This window comes from Oncorhynchus mykiss, chromosome 1 (assembly GCF_057628025.1).
Source record: "Oncorhynchus mykiss isolate SJ-2025 chromosome 1, ASM5762802v1, whole genome shotgun sequence".
NCBI classification, from domain to species: domain Eukaryota; kingdom Metazoa; phylum Chordata; class Actinopteri; order Salmoniformes; family Salmonidae; genus Oncorhynchus; species Oncorhynchus mykiss.
This window is the reverse complement of record NC_143022.1, coordinates 71,529,981-71,554,602: the sequence shown is the minus strand read 5'-3', so window position 1 is coordinate 71,554,602 and position 24,622 is coordinate 71,529,981. Positions and strand designations below refer to the sequence as shown.

Genomic DNA, 24,622 nt, shown 5'->3' with positions numbered 1-24,622 from the left:
CTTAGTACACTCTGTTCGTAACAAATTCTAGTTTTGAGAAAGCCATCTTCTCCCACTGCTGGGCACTGGGCTTCCTCTTGGAAACGCAAACCGGATGCTTCAGATTTATACATCCGGTGAACATCTGACTCATTGTTCTATTGGTGATTGCAGTGTTATGACTACGGAATTGCAGCTTGTCATGAAAACGCCCACTCTTAAACAGTCATGAAAACGCCCACTCTTAAACAGCCAAAACATCTTTGAAACCCCAGAAAATAATTGTCAAAAGTCCATTGCCATTATAAGGTTAGGCTATTGGTGTCTCTTGCCTATAATAGGCATTCCTTTATGCATAAAACAGTTTAAAAAACTGTTAAACAGTTAGTTAATTCATTTATTAATTGTTGTATTTCGTTAGCCTATTATAGTCTATTTGCAACAATATATATTATTTTATCAAACATCTTTAGTGGGATTAATCCAAGTTAAACAAGCGTATCTTGTTTAAATTGGCATGAGCTGTTAGAGATATCTAAGCTTAAAATATGCAGGGTCAAGGTATGGCATTGAAGAAGCCGTATAAAACCCCTCTGCTCCTCAGTGCTGTTGCTATCGAAGTTCAGTGACACTCTGATAACGACGCCAGCCCCTCTCGGCCCAACATACAGCATGGCGTGGTTTTTGTGCATGTGTGTATTCTCTGTGGTCGGGCTGGGTCTACTGCTCTTGCAGGTGAAACTTCGAAGGTCCCTGGAGACCAGAGGGGGCCCTCCGAGCCTGCCCGTGTTCCCACTCATCGGGAGCCTGTTGAGCCTGCGAAGCAATCAGGCACCGCATGTCCTCTTCCAGAAGCTGCAGCAGAAGTATGGACATACCTATTCTCTAATGATGGGCCCACACACAGTCATCCTTGTCAACCACCACCAGCACGCCAAAGAGGTCCTCCTTAAAAAGGGGAAAATCTTTGCAGGAAGACCCAGAACAGTGAGTGGTTATTTTTTCTTGAACTTGTTTTATTCTATTCTATATGACAGAGACCATTTAAAATCAGCCTGATCACTTATTTGCTTGTCTTTGATGCATAATAACATTGATATAATTGTGCCTGAAATGTACATTAAAATAAATGTCATGTGTAATGCAGTGAATTTTTACAGTTAACATTTGTTACATAATCATTGATTGGCATTTCTCACTCCTTATGCTCTCCTAGCCTACATAATAAAATATTTGTTCTTAACAAGGTAACCACAGACCTGTTGACGAGGGACGGTAAAGATATTGCCTTTGCAGACTACGGTGCCACTTGGAGATTTCATCGTAAAACAGTGCATGGAGCCTTGTGTATGTTTGGTGAGGGCTCTGCCTCCATCGAGAAGATTAGTGAGTACCAAACAAAGTTTATATCCATTATAACAATTTGTTGTTGAATCTGACCACTTTGATTCAGGTGTACTGAGAAACCCTCTCTGTCTCTGTCTCTGTCTCTCTCTCTCTCTCTCTCCAGTCTGTAGGGAAGCTCTCTCCCTGTGTGACACTCTGCGAGAGTCAGGAAGTGCATCGTTGGACTTGTCCCCAGAGCTGACAAGAGCTGTCACCAACGTGGTCTGCTCTCTCTGCTTCAGCTCCTCCTATTGCCGCGGCGACCCCGAGTTTGAGGCCATGCTGCAGTTCAGCCAGGGCATCGTGGATACGGTCGCTAAGGACAGTCTGGTGGACATCTTCCCATGGCTACAGGTACAGTGCAACTTGTTGTTTATAGCCCCCTGGATGGAATGGACCAGTACATCTCTCAGGTTTCCTCAGTGCCTCTATACACGTCTTATTTTCTCCCTCTTAGGTCTTCCCCAACGCAGACCTGCGTCTCCTAAAGCAGTGTGTGTCAATCAGAGACAAGCTGCTTCAGAAAAAATACGAGGAACACAAGGTAGGCTACAGCAGGTAGGTACAGTAGGTACTTTCCTCTATATAAATAGAATATAGATGAAAGTATCTATTGTAGCTCATCATTTTTTATGAATATCAGGGAAATACCAGTTGCAGCAGGCCATGGTGTATGGCCGTGCTTTACGTTATGCTCCTCAACAGTCGGACTACAGCGATCATGAACAGAGAGACCTGCTGGACGCCCTGCTAAGGGCCAAACGCAGTGCTGAGAACAACAACACTGCCGAGATCACCATGGAGACCGTGGGCCTTAGTGAAGACCACCTGCTCATGACCGTGGGTGACATATTTGGAGCCGGAGTGGAAACCACGTCAACAGTCCTAAAATGGGCAATTGCCTACCTCATCCACCATCCACAGGTACAACAGCGAATTCAGGAGGAACTGGACAGTGTGGTGGGGGGAGACAGAACCCCCCAGCTCAGTGACAGGGGGAGCCTGCCCTACCTGGAGGCCACCATTAGAGAGGTGCTACGCATCCGGCCTGTTGCCCCTCTACTCATCCCCCATGTAGCCCAAACAGACACCAGGTACACACACATTACTGTTTTGATCTAAAGACGTTTCTTTGTACTGATAGCAAGTTCACTCTGTTCTGTTTCTGTATGTATTTAATTTGCAGTATTGGCAAGTTCACTGTTAGGAAAGGTGCTCGCATCATCATCAACTTGTGGTCCCTGCATCACGATGAGAAGGAGTGGAAGAACCCAGAGATGTTTGACCCTGGTGAGAATGTCTCAAGTTAATAGACTATTTATACCTCATTCTCTGTGTATTAGTGTCCTCAGTCCTCCCTGTGTCCTCAGTTTTCTGTGTCTCAGTCTTTCTCTCTTGTGTCTCCACAGGTCGCTTCCTGAACGAGGAGGGGACAGGTCTGTGCATCCCCTCGCCCAGCTACTTGCCGTTTGGGGCAGGGGTGAGAGTGTGTCTGGGAGAGGCGCTGGCTAAGATGGAGATCTTCCTCTTCCTCTCCTGGATCCTTCAGCGTTTAACTATGACCGTGTCCCCGGGCCAGCCACTGCCCAGCCTGGAAGGAAAGTTTGGGGTAGTCCTCCAGCCGGTCAAATACAAGGTCAATGCCACACCAAGAGCAGGCTGGGAGAAGAGCCATCTCCAGACCTCTTAGACCCCCCCCCCCTCCACCCTTAACGAATGACATGCATGGGTGTTAATGTTTAAACACTAATAGTGGTGCATTTGAATTGACCTTGGAATCTCATAGCTCCAGTTGGTCAAGTTGTGAAGATGATATAAATGCGTTCTAGTGCTTTTGAGGTTGGTACAACTCTACAATGAATTAGATTTTTAGCTAGAGCGCTAAGCAAGATAGTGTTGCTAATAATAAGTTGGTTAACTAGCTGACAATGTGTCAAACCATAGACTGTATTGGTCAAAGTAGCTTCTTTATCCACATAGCTAAAGGCATTGTTTTACCATCTTTTGGTCGCAAAGGTGACAGGTCATTGATGAAACGTCAGAACTCGATGATACTCAGGTATCATCATTCTGGCCTGAGTTTTTCACTTGGAACTTGGAGGGCATTGACTTGGAGGGCATTGTACTGGCTATTTTGGAGTCGGGAACTCGTATTTCCACATTTCAGAGAGCTCTCGAATGCACCATAGAACATGGAAACAGGCGTGAACTAAGGTTGTGATACATTACGCAGAGACAGCCCTTGTAATGACTGCTATTTTTCACTGTATTGATGTTGAACAATGCTGTATATTTTTTTGCCTTAATGAGCTGTACTAATGTATTCCGTTACTACTGTTTTACATAATACTGTCTTTCAGTGATGAATAAAAAATCATATGGCACTCTGTTGATGTTTGGTCAATAAAACTAACCACAGTATTTCCAGCTACAGAGAAAATCCAAGTGAGAGCATATTCTTGCAGAGAAGTCCCCTTAGTGGCGCTGGCATCCTAACAATATACTGTCATTCCAAGTAAGACACACTCACAAAATGGCCTCACTGACAAATAAATGTCAACAGCATAAAGCACATGTCATATTCAGCATTCTTTAATATCTATTCATTTGACTGAGTTTTTGTACAAAAGATTATCAATGAAATATAAATTGCAATTTCCTTCAGCAGATGATAACAAAGAGGAAAATATCAAAATGCAATTTAGCACGAATGGCTTCTTCAATTGGAAGAAATATATTGGTCTTTTTCTAAAATTGACGTCACTGATTGAAACGCCACTAGCGCGCACCACCTCTAACTAGCTAGTCATTTCACATCGGCTACACAATCAATATATATATTTACGCTCAGTGTGTCCTCTTGATAGCTGGTGAAAAGTTGTTTCTTTTGTAGAATTGTCCTTCTATCTCCCGCTCTCTCTCTCTGTTGAGGTTAGAGTGGATTGTTCAGAGTGACATTCCTTCATTCGTTATAGAATGGATGTTTTGGCGGTTGTCGTTCTTCACGTTCAATGAAACCGAATTCCTAGCTGCAGACTAGTAATTAATATCAAAGACTTGTTCTTATTCTGTCGGTATCGATAGTCTAAGAGTTTAACCATGTGGTATGGTTAAAAGATTCAGCAATGGTCTGCAACCTTTGTCCCCTCCTAATGGAGAAAAACATGGTCTGGTGATAATTTCTCAAAGTTGGGTTTTATTCGGAATTGCAGAAAAGGGACTGTCCCAGGATGCCTGACCCTAACTGGGCTCAGGGGCGGTCCTCTGATTTAGCTCAAATCAAAAGGGAATTGGATTTTCCTTCATTAAACAGTCCAAAATCATATTACACAATTTTACAAACAGTATCATACTCACTCATTCATCTTATACAACAATTAGATGTAAACCTTATATCTGAGGCTATTATATAAACATCGTTATGGTAATGTGGCCACACCCTCTCCCATGAGCTTCCCCAAGTTGTAACAAACGGACCAGTTCGTAGCTGGATTCTTCACCGATCTTTTATACTTTCCCCGGAACATGAAATTTGTTCGTACCTCAAGTTCTGTGAGGTGGAAGAAATTCCTTTGTGCTTTGCTGCAGGAGGGACTGGTGCACTTCACAAAATAGATGGCATCATCAGGACGGAAAATTACGTGGATATATTGAAGCAACATCTCAAGACATCAGTCAGGAAGTTAAAGCTTGGTCGCAAATGGGTCTTTCAAATGGACAATGACCCCAAACATACTTGCAAAGTTGTGGCAAAATGGCTTAAGAACAACAACGTCAAGGTATTGGAGTGGCCATCACAAAGCCCTGACCTCAATCCTATAGAAAATTTGTGGGCAGAACTGAAAAGTCGTGTGCGAGCAAGGAGGCCTACAAACCTGACTCAGTCGCACCAGCTCTGTCAGGAGGAATGGGCCAAAATTCACACATCTTTTTGTGGGAAGCTTGTGGAAGGCTACCCAAAAAGTTTGACCCAAGTTCAACAATTTAAAGGCAATGCTACCAAATACTAATTGAGTGTATGTAAACTTCTGACCCACTGGGAATGTGACAAAAGAAACAAAAGCTGAAATAAATCATTCTCTCTACTATTATTCTGACATAAAGTGGTGATCCTAACTAACCTAATACAGGGAATTTATACTAGGATTAAATGTCAGGAATTGTGAAAAACTGAGTTTAAATGTATTTGGCTAAGGTGTATGTAAACTTCAGACTTCAACTGTAATTAACTTTACCCAGTAACTTACCAGGACATTTTAGATAAAAACCTGTTTGCTTCTGCCAGGAGGCGGGCACTTGGCCACACGTGGATCTTTCAGCAAGACAATAACCCCAAGCACACATCAAAATCCACAAAGAAATGGTTAATTGACCACAGAATCAACATTTCACAATGGCCATCTCAGTCTCTGGACTTGAACCCCATTGAAAACCTGTGGTTTGAATTGAAGAAGGCCGTCCATTAGAGCAGACAGATATCAAGGACCTGGAAAGACTCTGGATGGTCTAAGATCCCTCCCAATGTATTCTCCAATCTCATAAAACATATTATAAAAAGGCTCAGTGTTGTTATCCTTGCAAGGGGAGGGTGCTAGAGTATTGAAAACAGAGGTGCCAATCATTTTGAACCCTATAGTTTAGCATACAATATAGCTCATTATTAGCATATTTATCAAGGGTGCCAATAATTATGGTCTATATAGAGCTCTGGCCATGCACACTTGAGACACCTCACTTTTGTTTTTCAGGGGTCACAGCAGTAAGGTTGAAAATACTGTATCCCTGAAAACCAGAAACATCAGCTTTCTGCCGACTCAGCGGAGAGTGGTCTGTCTATGGATGCCACAATCAGAGCTTTGCATTCAGAGCTTTGCATATGTAAAAGTGAGACTAGCCGTTGCTCATTTGTCATATGGTATAGACGCCGTAGCCAGTATACACTTCCTCATAATAGTCAGAATTAATCTAAGATAACTCAAGAAATCTGTCATTAATTTTGACGTTTTTGCAGAGGAAAACTTAGTTGTGCCATTTTACATCTAACTAAGATGTTTGGTGCAGTATTTCTCAAGTGAGCTGATCGTGGAGACAGCAGAGGGCGCATGCCCACATCCACATTGACAGGATGTCATCACAGACAATCTGAAATGGTCCACCCACACAGACAGTGTGGTGATGAAGGTGCAACAGCGCCTCTTCAACCTCAGGAGGCTGAAGAAATCCCCTAAGACCCTCACAAACTTTCACAGATGCAACAATGAGAGCATCCTGTCGGGCTGTATCACCGCCTGGCACGGCAACTGCACCGTCCACAACCACAGGGCTCTTCAGAGGGTGGTGCAGTCTGCCCAACGCATCACCGGGGGCACACTGCCTACCCTCCAGGACATCTACAGCACCCGATGTCACAGGCAGGCCAAAAAGATAATCAAGGACACCAACCACCCAAGCCACGGCCTGTTCATTCCGCTATCATCCAGAAGGCCAGGTCATTACAGGTGCATCAAAGCTGGGATGAGAGACTGAAAAACTGCTTCTATCTCAGGGCCATCAGACTGTTAAATAGCCATCACTAGCCGGCCTCCACCCAGTACCCTGCGCTGAACTTAGTCACTGTCACTAGTTGACTACCACCTGGTTACTCAACCCTGCACCTTAGAGACTGCTGCCCAATGTACATAGACATGGAACACTGTCACTTTAATAATGGAACACTGGTCACTTTAAACTGCTTTATTCATTTCATATGTATATACTGTATACTATTCTATCCTACGTATTCTACAGATACACTAAATATTCTATCCACAGTGGCCATAATGTCTATACATCCCATCACACATATACTGTGTAATATATATACACACACACACACACTGTATTTATACTCTGGACTTTGCTCGTCCTAATATGTATATATTTCCTAATTCCATTCTTTTACTTTTAGATTTGTGTATTGTTGTGAATTGTTAGATATGTCTGCACTGTTGGAGCTAGGAACACAAGCTTTTCGCTACACACTCAATAACATCTGTTAAATGTGTGTATGCAACTTATTCCTCTATTTGGATTGGTGGATACATCTCATTATTTTAATTTAGTTTTCAATATTGTTGTTGACGTCAACCGCCTGTTTTCAATGGAGAAAGAAGTTCATGTCATGAATATGCAAAGTAATCTTGAGATAACTTCGATAGAAAGTGTTTTATCTCAAAGTCGCCGAGATGTCACGTGTCCTACCGACTTTTATCAGTACACTGGTAACAACCTAAGCATTACGAAACTTTGATCAAATAAAACTCACATAGCCTCTCATTGACCTCCATACAAAAACTCATCGCTTTTGTGAAAGAAACAAAACATTGCAACCTGCTGGAGAAGACAGATTTTTGGCCAAGTTGGGCTTCGCCTCTCATACAAATAAAGGTTGATTTGCTACCACACCCACATCGGAAACTCTGTGAAGTTATTTTGGAGCGAGTTAAGTAAATACATGTTTAATTTCATTAATAAGACCCATGTATCTACAATGAAAGATGTAATGTTGTTATTGTTATTGTTATTACTCAAAGGAAAACAAAACTGCTGAATTAGTAATTCATTTCTTCATTCTCTCTGGTAAATGTTGTATACACAAAAACACATATTGGAAATCTGTTCCCAAATGCAATATATTTTTACTTGAAATACAATATTTTATAAAATCTCTAGAATTAGTCAAAAACATTTTTTTTTAAACATTGTATTCTTACAACACTACCATAGGTTTATACAACTGTAACCCCTGACCTTATTCTATTTATTTTAACTTTTGAAACTCAATTAATGTGTAGTGAATGTTTTTATATATATATTACTTCAATGTTCTTTTACTTTTCTTTAGAGAATTATTGTTATATATAAATATATATATATATAATAATAATAATAATAATAATAATAATAATAATAAAAAATAAAACCACATCGGAAGTACAATCATGGCCTCTGGGAGCTGCTTTACTACTCTATAGAGATATGTGAAACACAGTTCCCAATAAGGCTACACAGTATTAATCAAAGCGTAGGCTATTCAATCATATAATATATTACAGAAAGGCTACGTAACAAGACTTCGTGATTCCTTAGTAAAAGGTAGTTCTGAAGACACATTACAATAACCGAGACACATTAAACCGGTCATATTCACCGTTTCAAACATTAACCTTCGCACTGCATAGGTGTGTGAGTTTTTGTGCAATAAACATGGTGTCTCTTTAACATGAGGTCAGACGATGATGCTCCATGCTAATCTAAAACTGAAAAATAAGAATATACCTTGTAATCCTTCTTGGCGCATCTCTCTTGCTTTGTTCATTCCGGTTGTGCATATTCCTACATCATATGTTGATGTTAGACTGTGTATCTCATTTAGTCATTTATGTCTTGTCTGAATAAATCAACGATTATATATATATATATATAAGAGGCCGCTGTTATGTCTGAATTCGACCCAAAACCAATGAGGAAGTCTACAGTGTTGAAAGCGGTTCTATGAAACCAATTTGTACCTCCAGCAAAGCTCTCAACCGTGCCAGCCTGCTTTTAGTTTCTATTCAGTTCGACATGGCATAAATTCATCATTTGAACTGTACAGGAACTCTATAATCTACTGGCCTTTGTGTGGCTCAGCAGTGAGACTCCAGGCTTTTAGGGTCAGTGCATCACCACCTTAAGATATGGCTACATATGGCACGGCTGCATTACAGAGGAATGCACATTGTGATGCAAGCATTGTGCTACTTTCTTCTAAGGAGGGACACATTCACAGGCACACACACACACCTCTCACTCACAGGTTTGGGGGATCAACTCTGAGTCTCTATGTCTGTGTGTATATTGGTGTCTGTGTGGATCTGAATCTGGGGTCTGCATCTATCACAGATGTTTTCTTCCTCCTCCCTTCCCAGCATGTGTCTTCCTCCTCCCTCCCAGAGTTCCTGGTTATCACACATCTCGATTGCCGAGTCGCCTGTAAAGCGCAGTTACCTGCCCAACGCCGAGTTATTGTTGTCAGGGAAACCATTGCCATGCTCCCCCTGTGTAGACACGGGGGGCCGCAGTGGGGGTTGTGTCTGGGTATGTGGTGGTGGTCTGGGGGAAGGATGAGGGCAGTCAGGGTGCTGGGTGGACAGAGAGGCTAACTGGAGGGGGACTGTAGGGAGGGGGAGGAGTGGCAGTGCTGTCAACTACCTCTTCATAGGTTGGCAGCATGTAGTCAGGCAGGAATCCTATACAACGAGAAAGGGAAGGAGCGGATATTAATTGAAATGTCTTGATATACAGTACCAGTCAATCCTTTGGACACACCTACTCATTCAATGTTTTTTCTTTATTTGTACAATTTTCTACATTGTAGAATAATAGTGAAGACATCAAAACTATGAAATAACACATATGGAATCATGTAGTAACCAAAAAAGTATTAAGGGAAAGGGGGATACCTAGTCAGTTGTACAACTGAATACCTTCAACTGAAATAAGTCTTCCGCATTTAAATTAAACAAATCAAAATATATTTTATATTTGAGATTCTTCAAAGTAGCCACCCTTTGCCTTAAAGAGAGCTTTGCACACTCTTGGCATTCTCTTACCCAGCTTCATGAGGTAGTCACCTGGAATGCATGTCAATTAACAGGAGTGCCTTGTTAAAAGTTAATTTATGGTATTTATTTCCTTAATGCGTTTGAGCCAATAAGTTGTGTTGTGACAAGGTAGGATTGGTATGCGGAAGATAGCCCTATTTGGTAAAAGACTAAGTCCATATTATGGCAAGAACAGCTCAAATAATAAGCAAAGAGAAACGACAGTCCATCATTACTTTAAGACATGAAGGTCAGTCAATAGGGAAAATGTAAAGAACTGCAGTTGCAAAAACTGGCTCTCATGAGGACCGCCACAGGAAAGGAAGACCCAGAGTTACCTCTGCTGCAGAGGATAAGTTCATTAGAGTTACCTGCTCCAGAAATTGGCAATTAACTGCACCTCAGATTGCGCCTCACAGAGTTCAAGTAACAGACACATCTCAACATCAACTGTTCAGAGACTACGTGAATCAGGCCTTCATGGTCGAATTGCTGCAAAGAAACCACTACTAAAGGATATCAATAAGAAGAAGAGAATAGCTTGGGCCAAGAAACATGAGCAATGGACATTAGACCGGTGCAAATCTGTCCTTTGGTCTGATGAGTCCAACCGCTGTGTCTTTGTGAGACGCAGAGTAGGTGAACGGATAATCTCTGCATGTGTGGTTCCCACCGTGAAGCATGGAGTAGGAGGTGTGATGGTGTGTTGGTGCTTTGCTGGTGGCACTGTCAGTGATTTATTTAGAATTCATGGCACACTTAACCAGCATGGCTACCACAGCATTCTGCAGCAAAACACCATTCCATCTGGTTTGCGCTTACTGGGAGTGCTGCATCAGATGGCCTCCACAATCACCCGACCTCAACCCAATTGAGAAGTTTTGGGATGAGTTGGACCGCAGAGTGAAGGAAAAACTGCCAAAAGTTGCTCAGCTTGTGGGAACTCCTTCAAGACTGTTGGAAAAGCATTCCTCATGGAGCTGGTTGAGAATGCAAAGCTGTCATCAAGGCAATTGGGTGGCTACTTTGAAGAATCTAAAATATATTTAGATTTGTTGAACACTTTTTTGGTTACTACATGATCCCATATGTGTTATTTCATAGTTTTGATGTCTTTGCTATTATTCTACAATGTAGAAAATAGTTTTAAAATAGAATGAAAAACCCTTGAGTGAGGGTCCAAACTTTTGACTGGTACTGTATTTACACATTATATTGACATGTAGGCCTATAGTACTATGTATTGTACCATAGTCATTGTGCTGTGTCACACATACAAATGCTACAGACAGACACGGGCACTCACTGAGATAGAGGGGGAGATGCTGTGTGTTGTTGTGGGCCTCTCTGTATACAATGAGGTTGATCTCATTCTGTCGCCTCTGCTGCTGGAAGCTCTGCTTGTAGCGCCGGTGCTGAGACACACAGCAGCACATTAATATGATGATGAGAGTCCACACCAACCAGAACCCTGAAAACAGAGCTACGTGTTAATGCAATAGCATCCATTTCCAACAGATCTGTAGGTCTCAAACCTCTGACACACACACCTCAGTGCTCAGGATCATTTGTTGAGCGCAACATAGGCCTAAACAACAAATGAAAAACTGCTCCAGACTCAGTACCTTTAAAGCCCATGCAGTCAGTCTTGAGTTATTATAAAAAGGGACTGCACCAGTAACATGAGACTACAACCCTGCCTGTAAACAACTAGAGCTACCCTCTCACAGTATTAATTTAAGAGTTACACAACCTATGGACGACGCCAGGGTAGCCTAGTGGTTAGAGCGTTGGACTAGTAACCGGAAGGTTGCGAGTTCAAACCCCCGAGCTGACAAGGTACAAATCTGTCGTTCTGCCCCTGAACAGGCAGTTAACCCACTGTTCCCAGGCCGTCATTGAAAATAAGAATTTGTTCTTAACTGACTTGCCTGGTTAAATAAAAAAAATAAAATAAAAAATAAAAAAATAAAAAAGACAGAGGATAGGCAGGGAATACGATATGAGGAGAGGATAGAGGGGGAGAGCAGAACAGAGGAGATAGCAACAGGCTCACACAAATAACTCTGGTTAGGCATACACTGTATGGAGGAGAGGAGACATGGAATAGTACAGGGAGAGAAAAGACAAGGGGGAAAGGGGAGCAGAGAGAAGGAAGCTTGTAACTCACACCAGAGCTCATAGTAGTAGCTGCAGCACTGAGACTCTCCACAGCAGTGGTCTGATTCACATACATAACTCTGGTTGTTGTCTCCATGGCACACCAACCTTCTCTAAAAGAAAAGCACAGAAACACACATAATTGATTCATGATTTTCCATTCTAACATTGAGAACCAGGTTTACCACACGGCAAGCGGTACCGGAGTGCTAAGTCTGGGACCGAAAGGCTCCTGAACAGCTTCTACCCCAAAGCCATAAGACAGTTAATTAAATGGCTACCTGGACTTTCTGCTTTTCACCCCCTACATACATATACGTATTACCTCAATCAGTCACCCACCAAACCATCATGTACATATTACCTCAATCAATCAGTCCAACTACCTCGTTGCCCAGTACACTGACTTGGTACCGGTACTCCTTGTATATAGCCTGGTTATTGTTATTTTATTGTGTTACTATTTTCTTTTTATCTATTTGTTAATTGTCTACCTTTTTAACTGCATTGCTGGGAAAGGGTTTGTAAGTAAGTATTTCACAGTAAAAGTCACACTTGTTGTATTCTGTACGTGTGACAAATAAAATTAGATTTCCCAACAGCATTTCAAGGCTAAGTTCAATGTTAGAACATTCGTAGGAGCATCATTAAAACTCAGAGTATTTCCCCCTAAACCAGGGGTACTCAACTACTATTTGAGAAGGTCCAGCGACACAAATTTCCTAGGTGGCAAAGGTCCGGATGGATATCGCCCTTTTTCGGCACTGTGGTAATAAACATAATCATCTACGACTTAGGAAACATGTTGTTATATAAAATGTACATTAAATACATTAAATGCATTAAATGAGACTAAGAATTTGACTGAACTACAACTTCTTTCAAATAAAAACATGTGCAACATTGCATCAACATGGCTGAGGAACAAAACCATTGAACCTTGAGACTTTGAGCCTTGAGCCTTGAATATGTTATATATTTTAAAATAAAACTAAGTGCATGTTTTATGGAGTACAAAGGAGAGTTGAACGAAATTAATAATCTGAGTGCACAGAACGTCACTGTGGGCCATGCAATATTTGTGTTTAAGTCACGCTAGGCCTTGCCCTGCATTAATGAGAGGAATTACACCTGGTCTGTTTCACCTCTTTGTGCTTATCTCCACCCCCATCCAGGTGTCACCCATCTTCCTCATTATCCCCAGTGTATTTATACCTGTATTCTCTGTTGCCAGTTTGTCTTGTCTTTTCTTACCAGCGTGTTTTCCCATCTCCTTGCTTTCTCAAGTTCTGTTTCCTAGTTTTCCCGGTTCTGACCATTCTGCCTGCCATTCTACACCTGCCTGACTCTGACCCGGTTACAAACCTCTGCCTGTCCTGACTCTGAGCCTGCTGTTCTGTACCTTACTGACTGCCCAGGATTACGGACCTCTGCATGCCTTTAACTTGTCTTTTGCCTGCCCCCTAAACATCTGTGACTCTAGCTGTCTACATCTGGGTCTTATCCTGAGTTCTGATAGTACGAACAGGCCATGACTGACCCAGCAAACTAAGACCAGCTCCGCTATGCTGTCTCCCTGCAAGGAGACACCATTGGAAGACACGAGGAGTTACTTCAATGTCTTATGGCGGGACTCCATACCCTGGCGGAACGCCATGACCAGGAGTTTGATACATTGCTGGAGCAATTCCGCGGATTCCCTACTGGGCAGCGGGTCACATCCGTAATCTCCCAGCCTACCCCAGTGTCCCGAGAACCCCGCTTACCTCCTCCGGAGCACTGGCTTTTCTCTCCCAGTGCTCCCTCATTTTCGCGCTTCTTCGTTCCCCTCGGACCGTTCGAGGATAGCGTATCTCAACGCTGATGTCCAGGGGGGCACTCACCTGGGCTACGGTGGTGTGGGAGCAACAGTCCGCCGCCTGCCTCAGTCTGGAGGAGTTGGAAGTGCGGAAGGTGTTTGATTCTCCGTTGTCCGGGAGAGAGGCTGCTCGTAAGCTGCTCCGTCTACTAGGGATGCAACAGTACAGTGGCCCATGGTTCGGTATGTATCACGTTTTGTGGGCCACAGTAACGGTATGGTTTCACTATCTTTATATTTAAGGAAAAAAATAAACACATCACCCTTTTTGCAACACGTAGCTCTTCATCTCCCAATCCAGTACATAGAGAACCGTCACAGTGAGGTAGCTTTGAGTCCCTCTGGAGGTCCAACTATCAGTGGAGAGAGCTAGATAGGGTGTCTGTGTCAATTCGTTTTCAATTTCTCTCTGTGGTGTTTCATAGAGTTTGGGAATTACTTATCTGCTGACATGTGGGTGGGAGGGGACATTGTAACTTGGTTAAATTATTATTGGAAGGCAGCAGTGAGAGATTGTTGTGTTTTCGCTAACAAGTGGACTCTCCTTGCACCAGGTCCACCTGCAAGGGATACGGCTGGGTGATGGCGAGTAAATGACACAACATGTTAGAAGTGTTTCCACTCGAGTAGCCGACAGTAACAAAGCAATGCTTGCAGACTGTACTTTCTTTGTTTACGGTCTTCTTAACCTCGTCATCGTATTGAACGTTGAATCCAAAATGTTCCCACACAGCAGATTTGAAAGGCGCCGGTGCCTCTTCAAATTTGCTTCTCTCTGTCTCGCTAGCGCTCGCCATTGTCACATTGGAGGTGAGAGTTTCCCCTCTCTTCATGGGGCCCCCTTTAGGGAGGTTTCCTTCTGAGATGTCATTGCAAATCATCCATTGGTTGTTTAAGGTGGAGGGGGTTGCGGTCACTGCGGTTGCCACATTTTGAGACATTGCTGTGGAGTAAAGTTTGTCAGCCCTCAAGAGCCCACTAACGGCCTGGGGCCCCAAGCAGTTGTCTGCCTTGCCTGTTCACAAGATGCGTGTCTAGTTCTGTGGATCTGAATATACAACGTCTGCAGTGCAATAAGCAACTTTTGGAAATGATAGGAAAATGACAGGCATATCGTAATTCTGCGGTCACGTGTGAGTATTGAACCATAGGGTGCGCACCATTGCATCCCTACCAGCTACGTCAAGACGCCCGTAGTGTGGCAGACTACGCAGTGGATTTTCGCACGTTGGCGACTGAGAGTGCCTGGAGCACGGAAGCAATGTTCGCATGTTCCTTCACGGATTATCGGAGGTGATCAAAGATTAGCTTGCAGCCCGGAAGCTGCCCATGGACCTTGACTCCATCATAGCCTTGACCATCCGGATTGATGGGCGGCTTCGAGAAGGTAGGAGGGAGAGGGAATCTGTGCCCTGTTGCCCTCGTTCGCCCTTGATTCCCACCTCGCCTCAGAGGAATCCCGGAGACCCCTGAAGTCTACATGTCCAAGTGAACCCAACGTCACCCGAGTTCTCTCGGGAATTACAGAGGGCTGCTGACTCGCCTCCTTCGGTGTCCATGCACCTGGGTAGTACTAGATTGACTCCGGCTGAGCACTTACGCTGACTCCATACCCAGAGCTGTCTATATTGTGGAGCTACGGGACATTTCTTAGCTATCTGCCAATTAAAAACCCAGGTTCATCAAGAAGGGGCGAGTACTCTGGTGGGCCATACAGAACTTTTCCTCTCCCCTTACTCGCATCCCTTTCCATGCAATCCTGCTGTGGGGGAACCAGTCGAAATCTCTCCGGGTACTCATTGACTCTGGGGATGATTAGAGTTTTTTGGACGCTACCCTGGCGTCCGAGCTGGGCATCCCCACTCAGCCCCTCTCCATTCCCATGGACATTAGAGCGCTGGACGGGCGCTCTGTAGGCCGGGTCACTCACAATACCACTCCTATCAACCTACGAGTGTCAGGGAACCACAGCGAGGCACTCCAATTTATGCTGATTAAGTCTCCTCAGCTTCCCGTGGTATTGAGATTCTCTTGGCTCCAGCGGCACAATCCCCTCAGACTGGACTGCTGGTGCCATTATGGGCTGGAGACCGTTCTGCCACGCCCATTGTCTGAAGTCAGCGCAGCCTGCCCCGGGATGTCTTCCTGTGGGATCAGAAGTTGCCCTGGACCTCTCCGCCATTCCTGCGGAGTGCCAGGACCTCCGGGAGGTTTTCAGTAAGGCCCTAGCCACTTCACTTCCTCTTCACCAACCCTATGATGCCGGGATCGACCTTCTCCCAGGCACCACACTGCCCCGGGGACGACTGTACTCTCTGTCGCGTCCGGAGACCAAGGCAATTGAGACCTACATCGAGGACTCCCTAGCTGCAGGGTGTATCCGTCCTTCTGCCTCCCCTTCCGGCGCAGGGTTCTTCTTTGTTTAGAAGAAGGACAAAACCCTGCGCCAGTGCATCGACTACCGGGGCTTCAATGACATCACAGTGAAAAACTGCTACCCGCTACCACTCATCGCCTTGGCCTTCGAGCCGCCCTGGTCGCCACCGTTTTCTCCAAGTTGGACCTGCGGAACGCCTACCATCTGGAGCAGAAACGGGCAGGGGACTAGTGGAAGACTGCCTTCAACGTGGCCTAGGGCCACTACAAATTACTGGTCATGCCATTTGCTCTTACCAACGCCCCTGCTGTGTTCCAGGCCCTGGTTAATGACGTTCTCCACGACATGTTGAACCGGTTCGTTTTCGTCTACCTCAATGACAGACCGTTCTGCCACGCCCATTGTCTGAAGTCAGCGCAGCCTGCCCCGGGATGTCTTCCTGTGGGATCAGAAGTTGCCCTGGACCTCTCCGCCATTCCTGCGGAGTGCCAGGACCTCCGGGAGGTTTTCAGTAAGGCCCTAGCCACTTCACTTCCTCTTCACCAACCCTATGATGCCGGGATCGACCTTCTCCCAGGCACCACACTGCCCCGGGGACGACTGTACTCTCTGTCGCGTCCGGAGACCAAGGCAATTGAGACCTACATCGAGGACTCCCTAGCTGCAGGGTGTATCCGTCCTTCTGCCTCCCCTTCCGGCGCAGGGTTCTTCTTTGTTTAGAAGAAGGACAAAACCCTGCGCCAGTGCATCGACTACCGGGGCTTCAATGACATCACAGTGAAAAACTGCTACCCGCTACCACTCATCGCCTTGGCCTTCGAGCCGCCCTGGTCGCCACCGTTTTCTCCAAGTTGGACCTGCGGAACGCCTACCATCTGGAGCAGAAACGGGCAGGGGACTAGTGGAAGACTGCCTTCAACGTGGCCTAGGGCCACTACAAATTACTGGTCATGCCATTTGCTCTTACCAACGCCCCTGCTGTGTTCCAGGCCCTGGTTAATGACGTTCTCCACGACATGTTGAACCGGTTCGTTTTCGTCTACCTCAATGACATCCTTGTTTTCTCCCACTCAGCCCAAGAACACTGTCTCCTGCCAATGCTGTGAACTTTGGAACAAATGGTGTGAGAGCAACTCTGAGACACTGGTGCAGGTGTTCATTGGTGAACCTGGTGGGGTATTTGTTTTTAATAAAGTTCATTGTGGAGTAGGCGGATTCACCGCTGTATGTGGAGCCAAACATGGTCAGGATGTATAGTGCCAGTTTCTTGAGAACAGGGACATCAGCTGCAGGTACCATATTTCCCCAGAAAGTGACAGGGTCACAATCACCAGCCTGCTCCTTTAAAGCCACATTTTCTTGCAGCTCAATCAACTCCATTTGCTGTGATGCAACATCTATCCATCTGAAGATCTATTTAGCTTCTTCTGACAACTTTGTAACATTTGTGACCAAGAAGGGGTTCTGGATGAGCAGAAGCACTTCTCTTCCAACACTGAAGTCATCAAAGCGAGCCGTGAAGTTATCCATCAGCTTCAGGATGAAATCAACATTGTTGGGAACATCTTTGTCTTCCTATGTTTGCATCAGAAAATTGGGGAAGTGGACAAGTTCTCTCTGGAGATCATTTTTGAAAAACTCAAATTTATTTTGGAAAGTCCGGACTGCTGTTATCATATCACACGCTGTGTTGTCCCGTCCCCGCAGCTTAACATTCAGTTGATTAAGGTGTGATGTAATGTCTGTCAAAAATGTTTCCAAACTCAGAAAACGGAGTTGCCAATGTCACTCTTTTGCTCTAATAAGCTTTGATTTCCTCCTGAATGCATTCCAAAACCGTGTCTTTGCTGAGCCATCTGACATTGTTGTGCAGTAAGTAGTAAGTCATCAAAACTGGCATTGGACTCTGTCAGAATGCCTCGTAGCAGGTGGTGTTGTAGGGATGATGATGCTCTCAAAATGTGGATCAGTTTCATCATCGTTGTCATGACCTCAGAATACGGCTATGCGAATCTCATGTTTTATAGCTGGCTAGGCTAACAACCTTCCTGGATGTGGTTATATAGGGAAGTGAACAGTTAGAGTTTTAAGTAGTTGAAGGAGAACTAGTGCCCGGTGGCCTCTATAACGAGCGCAGCAGTGGAGGATATCTTGACAAGGTTAGCACCGGAGTACGGTGGCTAATACATACGCTAGCTGGTGGGCTAAGTCAGCACAAGACAAGGAAGCCCAGCATCCTCCAGTAAAAAGGGATAGGTAGGGGAGAGCTGTCACACAGCCTTGGAGGGCGAATCTTGCACTCTAACCCACAGGCTGTTGGTGACAGACTGACAGTACACACAACTTGCATAGAGTTAAGTTTACCCTAACGGGACTTGGGAAGATGCAGTACATTTTCGCAATTTTGCGAGAAGAAATAAGAAACCGTGCATGGTCGTGCTCCCACTGTGACCTACGCAGAGTGGGAGGGATATAATCCATACTTTCAACCGTACTGATGGTCTGAAAGGTATGAAGTAGAACTGCAGAACAAAGTCGACTACAAATACAAAGTTGCCAATGTCTTTGCAATTGATACAAACAAGCTACCTAAAAATATGCTTCAAATGAAAACCGAGATCACAGCATTAAAATATAAACATCAATCATATTGAAATACATTTAATGTTCAATCAATTGAGTTCTATTTTGCTACTTGTAGAGTACTGTCTGTAATTTATCTCAACATATTTCATGATGTGTAGCCTAACGTGCTCAATAATGTGCTGTGATTTAGTGCATTTTTATCGGGAAAGCATTAGAATAAGCCACCGGTGGTCATATTACTTCAGGAGCTAATCCATCGTCTGTATTGTGAAATAATTATAATGTTAAGGAATTGTTAGATCCTTTCTTCATATCCTATCAACACACGCTCCAACAACGCACTAGCGACCGTTCTCTCTGTGTGGTGTTTAGGGAAACGCATGTTATCTTCAGGTTGTAGGAAAGATGCATCATCAAAAAATTGTAAGCCTCAATTCCATTGCTATCGGAAACCGGGTCCTGGGCAGTTAGTCTACATCCTGGCTATTATTGTAAAGAGCTCCGCCTCCAAACAAGACCTAATCTGTTTGGTCCAGACCAGACCATGTCTGAAACAATCATGGACATCTATGTCACAAGTTTGGACATCACAGTAGAGTACGGTACCTTATACTATACTCTAGTGTGCTCTACTCTACTGTGCTGTACTGCACTTTACTGTTCTCTGCTTTTCTCTATTGTGACGTTACTGTACTTAGTTTTAGGATCCCCATTAGCTGTTACCAAGGCAGCAGCTACTCTTCCTGGCGTCCAACATTGAGCATTATACAAATTTACATTGCTCCATTAGAATACATACAGAATTACATTACAAAGAATAATGTGTGTGTGTGTTTTAGAGTATGTGTGTTAAAGTGTGTGTGCTTTTTCTCTACTGTACTCTACTGTGCTGACCAAACTTGTGAAACATAAACGTCTATGATTGGTTCAGATTTGATCCGGCCAGGGTGAATGACAACATTTCAACTACTTTTCAACGTCTATGGACGTCTGGTGTTGGTCGGTGTTCAGTGGGTGAGAGTGCTTGTTATATTAAATGTGAAGAGGGTGACTGGTAGGTGTTGTGATAGGTGTCAGTAAGAGCCAGGAGAGGTGACATTAACTGGAGAGAAAGAGATCATTGTGAAAAAGAGAGCAGGGGAGAGATAGAGAGGCAGGTAGGGGTTGTCCAGACAGTTCAGTCTTGCTTTGACCACCAGATGACAGAAAGAGAAAAAAAACAGTTATGAGCTGAACATGCCATTGTAGCCAATTAAATTGCAGTAATTCCATTACTGATTTTTCAATTCCTTTTTTAATCACTTAAAGATGTCTAAACACACTTGATATCAGCAAAAACACTAACTTATTGGTAGGTCTACCATTACTTGCTACTTCTGTGAACTTCCATTATTCTCCCTCCTCATGAGGGAGAGAAATTAGAAAATATATTTGGTTTTGGCACAAGGAAGCCAAGGTTTCTTAAACTTACAGAAGACAAATAATTTCTTCAAAACTAAATATGTGTTGATTTTAGTTGGCAGGGGTCTTTACTTCAACATTATTGTGTTTTGATGTATTTCAAATACCTTGTAAGACTTTTTCTGGTAGATGTTTTCTAAACCCCCTTTTCCATCTATTTGACCAGAAATCAAAGCCTTTGTTAATTCCCAATTTTTAGGACAGAACATTTTTGAAAAATGTATATTTCCCTTAATTTCTCAAAAAGATGAACTCTTAGCTTTCATTTGACACCCAATTTGACATACTCCTATGAACTTCACATGTTGGTGCTCATGGGTCCTTTCAGATGGAAATGCCCTGTGCTAGCATACCTGTGTAATTTCCAGCAACAATGCCATGGTCTCATCAATGCCCTCGGCTGGGATAACAAACCCAACAAAATATGCAGGAGAGAGGAAGAGGAGGGAGGCGACCAAAGGAGGGCCAGTCAGGAAGAATTTTGTGTTGAGCTTTTCCTTTTTTTGCACTGCATGGATCACTGGAGTGGTTGAATGCAGCATTGTTGTATGGTGCACTCAAAATGACTTGTAGTTGAGTAGCCAGCAGCACAGAGTGAGCAGCAACCCAAAAGAGAGTGAGCAGCAACAGAGTGAGCAGCAACCCAAAAGAGGTCTTGATTTAAATGCAACAGAACCCCTCTGGATATAGACCCCCAATATGGTGCCAGGGAATGCAAGTAAACAGGGCAACCGAGGCCAGTTTAAGACCCAAGCCCCTTCTTTCACAGTCTCACATAGACACACGTACACCCTAACCGACACTCCCATGTCTGACCTATGTAGTCTCAATTTTAATTGCAGCCTCGAAAATCGCAACTGCAGATTTGACAAGTAGATGTCACGCAATCACAACAACGACTGCCAAGCAGCCCTGAATTTAGATTAGCCTCACTCCTGTATAGGCTATTACTGAAACACGCTGGCCAGACCCGAGGGGTATACTACGAAGAAAGCTAGATCTGCTCAATGTTTTCTAAAGCTAGCCAGCTGCAGTTAGCTTCACATTCCAGCTCTATCTGTACTTCGACTGTGGATATTGCTTGCTTATCAATGCACAAGCAGCTTTTTTGCCACTCCTATGATAAAATAACTGTATTAAGTGGGGTTGGGGAGTATCGGATTACAAAAGATGGTAACTGTAATCCTTTACGTTACCAGTAAAAAATATTGTAATCAGAATACAGATGCTTTTGAAAAAAACTAAATGATTACTTCGAGGATACTTTTAAATTCAGAAAGGATGTTTGTGGAAAAAAATCTTTGACACCTCTATGTTTTATCAATGACATTCAAATCAGCATTGAAAAAGGTGCAAATTTAAGTTTGTTCCACCTGAGCGAGTCTGACCACAAGTCAGAGACCACTATGATGACACACCAAATATAAAAACATATTCCCTACCAAAGAAAGTAAGAGATAAAAATAACAAATAATTAAAGAGCAGCAGTAAATAACAATAGCGGGACTATCTACAGGGGGTACCGATACAGAGTCAATGTGAAGGGGCACCGGTGTCGAGGTAATTGAGGTAATATGTACATGTAGGTAGAGTTATTAAAGTCACTATGCATAGATAATAACAGAGTAGTGTAGAAGGGGGAGGGGGGCACTGCAAATAGTCTGGGTAGCCATTTGATTAGATGTTCAGGAGTCTTATGGCTTGGGGGTAGAAGCTGTTTAGAAGCCTCTTGGACCTAGACTTGGCACTCCGGTACCGCTTGCCATGCAATAGCAGAGAGAACAGTCTATGACTAGGGTGGCTTGAGTCTTTGACAATTGTTATGGCCTTCCTCTGACACCGCCAGGTATGGATGTTACGGTGAGTGAATGAGGACCCAAAAGCGAACTAACTTAAACAGAGCTTCTTTAATAACCAAACATAGGTAGGCTCAGATAGACCGGCAGATTCCGACAGGACAGGACAAGGTTACAGCAAACATGACGATAGTCTGGCTCAGGCATGAAACACAACAAACAAGAATCCGACAAGGACAGGAACAAAAACAGAGAGAGATATAGGGGACTAATCAGAGGGAAAAGGGGAACAGGTGGGAGAAGGGGTGACGAGGTAGTCAAGAGGAGACAAGGAACAGCTGGGGGAAAGCGGGGGAGAAAAGGTAACCTAACAACGACCAGCAGAGGGAGACAGGGTGAAGGGAAAGGACAGAGACAAGACACAACATGACAGTACATGACAGTACCCCCCCACTCACCGAGCGCCTCCTGGCGCACTCGAGGAGGAAACCTGGCGGCAACGGAGGAAATCCTCGATCAGCGCACGGTCCAGCACGTCCCGAGAGGGAACCCAACTCCTCTCCTCAGGACCGTACCCCTCCCAATCTACGAGGTACTGGTGACCACGGCCCCGAGGACGCATGTCCAAAATTCTACGGACCCTGTAGATGGGTGCGCCCTCGACAAGGATGGGGGGGGGGGGGGGGAAGACGAGCGGGGGCGCGAAGGACGGGCTTGATGCAGGAGACATGGAAGACCGGGTGGACGCGACGAAGGTATCGCGGAAGAAGAAGTCGAACTGCGACAGGATTAATGACCCGAGAAATACGGAACGGACCAATGAACCGCGGGGTCAACTTGCGAGAAGCCGTCTTAAGGGGAAGGTTCTGAGTGGAGAGCCAAACTCTCTGACCGCGACAATATCTAGGACTCTTAGTTCTACGCTTATTAGCAGCCCTCACAGTCTGCGTCCTATAACGGCAAAGTGCAGACCTGACCCTCTTCCAGGTGCGCTCGCAACGTTGGACAAAAGCCTGAGCGGAGGGGACGCTGGACTCGGCGAACTGAGATGAGAACAGCGGAGGCTGGTACCCGAGGCTACTCTGAAAAGGAGATAGCCCGGTCGCAGACGAAGGAAGCGAGTTGTGGGCGTATTCTGCCCAGGGGAGCTGTTCTGACCAAGACGCAGGGTTACGAAAAGAAAGACTGCGTAAGATGCGACCAATAGTCTGATTGGCCCGTTCTGCTTGACCGTTAGACTGGGGGTGAAAGCCGGAAGAGAGACTGACGGAAGCCCCAATCAAACGGCAAAACTCCCTCCAAAATTGAGACGTGAATTGCGGACCTCTGTCCGAAACGACGTCTGACGGAAGGCCATGAATTCTGAAAACATTCTCGATGATGATTTGTGCCGTCTCTTTAGCAGAAGGAAGCTTAGCAAGGGGAATGAAATGAGCCGCCTTAGAGAACCTATCGACAACCGTAAGAATAACAGTCTTCCCCGCTGACGAAGGCAGTCCGGTGACAAAATCTAAGGCGATGTGAGACCACGGTCGAGAGGGAATAGGAAGCGGCCTGAGACGGCCGGCAGGAGGAGAGTTACCGGACTTAGTCTGTGCGCAGACCGAACAAGCAGCCACGAAACGACGCGTGTCATGCTCCCGGGTGGGCCACCAAAAACGCTGGCGAATGGAAGCAAGCGTACCCCGAACGCCAGGGTGGCCGGCTAACTTGGCAGAGTGAGCCCACTGAAGAACGGCCAGACGAGTAGGAACGGGAACGAAAAGAAGGTTCCTAGGACAAGCGCGCGGCGACGGAGTGTGAGTGAGCGCTTGTTTTACCTGCCTCTCAATTCCCCAGACAGTCAACCCGACAACACGCCCCTCAGGGAGAATCCCCTCGGGGTCAGTGGAGGCTACTGAAGAACTGAAGAGACGAGACAAAGCATCAGGCTTGGTGTTCTTAGAGCCCGGACGATAAGAAATCACGAACTCGAAACGAGCGAAAAACAGCGCCCAACGCGCCTGACGCGCATTAAGTCGTTTGGCAGAACGGATGTACTCAAGGTTCCTATGGTCAGTCCAAACGACAAAAGGAACGGTCGCCCCCTCCAACCACTGTCGCCATTCGCCTAGGGCTAACCGGATGGCGAGCAGTTCGCGGTTACCCACATCATAGTTACGTTCCGACGGCGACAGGCGATGAGAAAAATACGCGCATGGGTGGACCTTGTCGTCAGAGAGGGAGCGCTGAGAAAGGATGGCTCCCACGCCCACCTCTGACGCGTCAACCTCGACAACGAACTGTCTAGAGACGTCAGGTGTAACAAGGATAGGAGCGGATGTAAAACGATTCTTGAGGAGATCAAAAGCTCCCTGGGCGGAAACGGACCACTTAAAGCACGTCTTGACAGAAG

General features: G+C 44.9%; 2 protein-coding genes across 2 annotated transcripts; one reads left to right on the top strand and one right to left on the bottom strand.

Moving 5' to 3' along the window:
• Positions 1–604: 604 nt before the first annotated feature.
• On the top strand, positions 605–3,749 carry cyp17a1 (cytochrome P450 family 17 subfamily A member 1). Its single transcript, NM_001124747.1, is given in 7 exon segments — positions 605–966; positions 1,227–1,365; positions 1,490–1,719; positions 1,823–1,909; positions 2,071–2,459; positions 2,552–2,655; positions 2,775–3,749. Coding segments are annotated over 7 exon segments (1,545 nt in total). The 5' UTR covers positions 605–651; the 3' UTR covers positions 3,056–3,749.
• A 4,206-nt stretch (positions 3,750–7,955) lies between these two features.
• On the bottom strand, positions 7,956–21,093 carry LOC149985626 (WW domain binding protein 1-like). Its single transcript, XM_090238522.1, has 4 exons — positions 20,785–21,093; positions 12,160–12,262; positions 11,296–11,460; positions 7,956–9,635 (listed from the first exon to the last, which is right to left on the bottom strand). The coding sequence occupies exons 1-4, from the start codon at positions 20,971–20,973 to the stop codon at positions 9,520–9,522; spliced, it is 573 nt and encodes a 190-aa protein (XP_090094648.1). The 5' UTR covers positions 20,974–21,093; the 3' UTR covers positions 7,956–9,519.
• Between the last annotated feature and the right edge of the window lie 3,529 nt (positions 21,094–24,622).

Excerpts from the sequence above, each read along its gene's own strand:
- LOC149985626 (XM_090238522.1), bottom strand. The coding sequence starts at position 20,973 with ATGCTGCATTCAACCACTCCAGTGATCCATGCAGTGCAAAAAAAGGAA. Across the intron at positions 11,461-12,159 it reads CTACTACTATGAGCTCTGGT|GGTTCTGGTTGGTGTGGACT; the intron begins GTGAGTTACAAG and ends CTCTGTTTTCAG. Across the intron at positions 9,636-11,295 it reads GCATCTCCCCCTCTATCTCA|GATTCCTGCCTGACTACATG; the intron begins GTGAGTGCCCGT and ends CTCGTTGTATAG.